This window comes from Palaemon carinicauda, chromosome 15 (assembly GCF_036898095.1).
Source record: "Palaemon carinicauda isolate YSFRI2023 chromosome 15, ASM3689809v2, whole genome shotgun sequence".
In the NCBI taxonomy this organism is placed as follows: domain Eukaryota; kingdom Metazoa; phylum Arthropoda; class Malacostraca; order Decapoda; family Palaemonidae; genus Palaemon; species Palaemon carinicauda.
Window position 1 is genome coordinate 136,513,224 of NC_090739.1, and position 1,907 is coordinate 136,515,130.

At 34.7% G+C, this 1,907-nt stretch overlaps 1 protein-coding gene across 1 annotated transcript; it reads left to right on the forward strand.

The window, feature by feature from the left end:
* The first annotated feature begins 369 nt into the window (after positions 1 to 369).
* LOC137654195 (homeobox-like protein HDP1) lies at positions 370 to 1,632 on the forward strand. The gene has a single exon (XM_068387834.1). It carries the CDS (start codon positions 370 to 372, stop codon positions 1,630 to 1,632), a length of 1,263 nt encoding a protein of 420 aa, XP_068243935.1.
* The last annotated feature ends 275 nt before the right edge of the window (positions 1,633 to 1,907 follow it).

The following is a 1,907-nucleotide window of genomic DNA, read 5'->3' on the forward strand; positions in this document are numbered from 1 at the left end:
AAAAATAATCTGGTTGATGATTTGACATCCCTTATCAAAAATGATCTGGTTGATGATTTGACATCCCTTATCAAAAATAATCTGGTGGAGGATTTGACATCCCTTATCAAAAATAATTGGGTGGAGGATTTAACATTCCTTATCAAAAATAATCTGGTGGAGGATTTGATATCCCCTATCAAAAATAATCTGGTGGAGGATTTGACATACCTTATCAAAAATAATCTGGTTGATGATTTGACATCCCTTATCAAAAATGATCTGGTTGATGATTTGACATCCCTTATCAAAAATAATCTGGTGGAGGATTTGACATCCCTTATCAAAAATAATCTGGTGGAGGATTTAATATCCCCTATCAAAAATAATATGGTGGAGGATTTGACATCTCTTATCAAAAATAATCTGGTTGATGATTTGACATTCCTTATCAAAAAGGATCTGGTTGATTATTTGACATCCCTTATCAAAAATAATCTGGTGGAGGATTTGATATCCCTTATCAAAACTAATCTGGTGGAGGATATGATATCCCTTATCAAAAATAATCTGGTGGAGGGTTTGATATCCTTTATCAAAACTAATCTGGTGGAGGATATGATATCCCTTATCAAAAATAATCTGGTGGAGGATTTGACATCTCTTATCAAAAATAATCTGGTTGATGATTTGACATCCCTTATCAAAAAAGATCTGGTTGATGATTTGACATCCCTTATCAAAAATAATATGGTGGAGGATTTGACATCTCTTATCAAAAATAATCTGGTTGATGATTTGACATTCCTTATCAAAAAGGATCTGGTTGATGATTTGACATCCCTTATCAAAAATAATCTGGTGGAGGATTTGATATCCCTTATCAAAAAAGATCTGGTTGATGATTTGACATCCCTTATCAAAAATAATATGGTGGAGGATTTGACATCTCTTATCAAAAATAATCTGGTTGATGATTTGACATTCCTTATCAAAAAGGATCTGGTTGATGATTTGACATCCCTTATCAAAAATAATCTGGTGGAGGATTTGATATCCCTTATCAAAACTAATCTGGTGGAGGATATGATATCCCTTATCAAAAATAATCTGGTGGAGAATTTGACATCCCTTATCAAAAATAATCTGGTGGAGGATTTGACATCTCTTATCAAAAATAATCTGGTTGATGATTTGACATCCCATATCAAAAAGGATCTGGTTGATGATTTGACATCCCTTATAAAAAATAATCTGGTGGAGGATTTGATATCCCTTATCAAAACTAATCTGGTGGAGGATATGATATCCCTTATCAAAACTAATCTGGTGGAGGATTTGATATCCTTTATCAAAACTAATCTGGTGGAGGATATGATATCCCTTATCAAAAATAATCTGGTGGAGGATTTGACATCTCTTATCAAAAATAATCTGGTTGATGATTTGACATCCCTTATCAAAAAAGATCTGGTTGATGATTTGACATCCCTTATCAAAAATAATCTGGTGGAGGATATGACATCTCTTATCAAAAATAATCTGGTGGAGAATTTGATATGCCTTATCAAAACTAATCTGGTGGAGCATATGATATCCCTTATCAAAAATAATCTGGTGGAGGATTTGATATCCCTTATCAAAATAATCTAGCTACTATCGGCAGGGTTGGACATAATACTATCAGGACATGCTTGGACATGGTACTATCGGTACAGGGTTTTACATGCTACTATTGGAATAGGGTTGGACAAGCTACTATTGGGACAGGGTTGGACATGCTACAATTGGGGCAGGGTTGGACATACTATTATCAGGACTCGCTTGGACATGGTACTATCGGTACAGGCTTTGACATGCTACTATTGGAATATGGTTGGACAAGCTACTATCGTTACAGGATTGGATATGCTACTATCGGTACTGGG

Excerpts from the sequence above, each read along its gene's own strand:
- LOC137654195 (XM_068387834.1), top strand. The coding sequence starts at position 370 with ATGGTGGAGGATTTGACATCTCTTATCAAAAATAATCTGGTTGATGAT.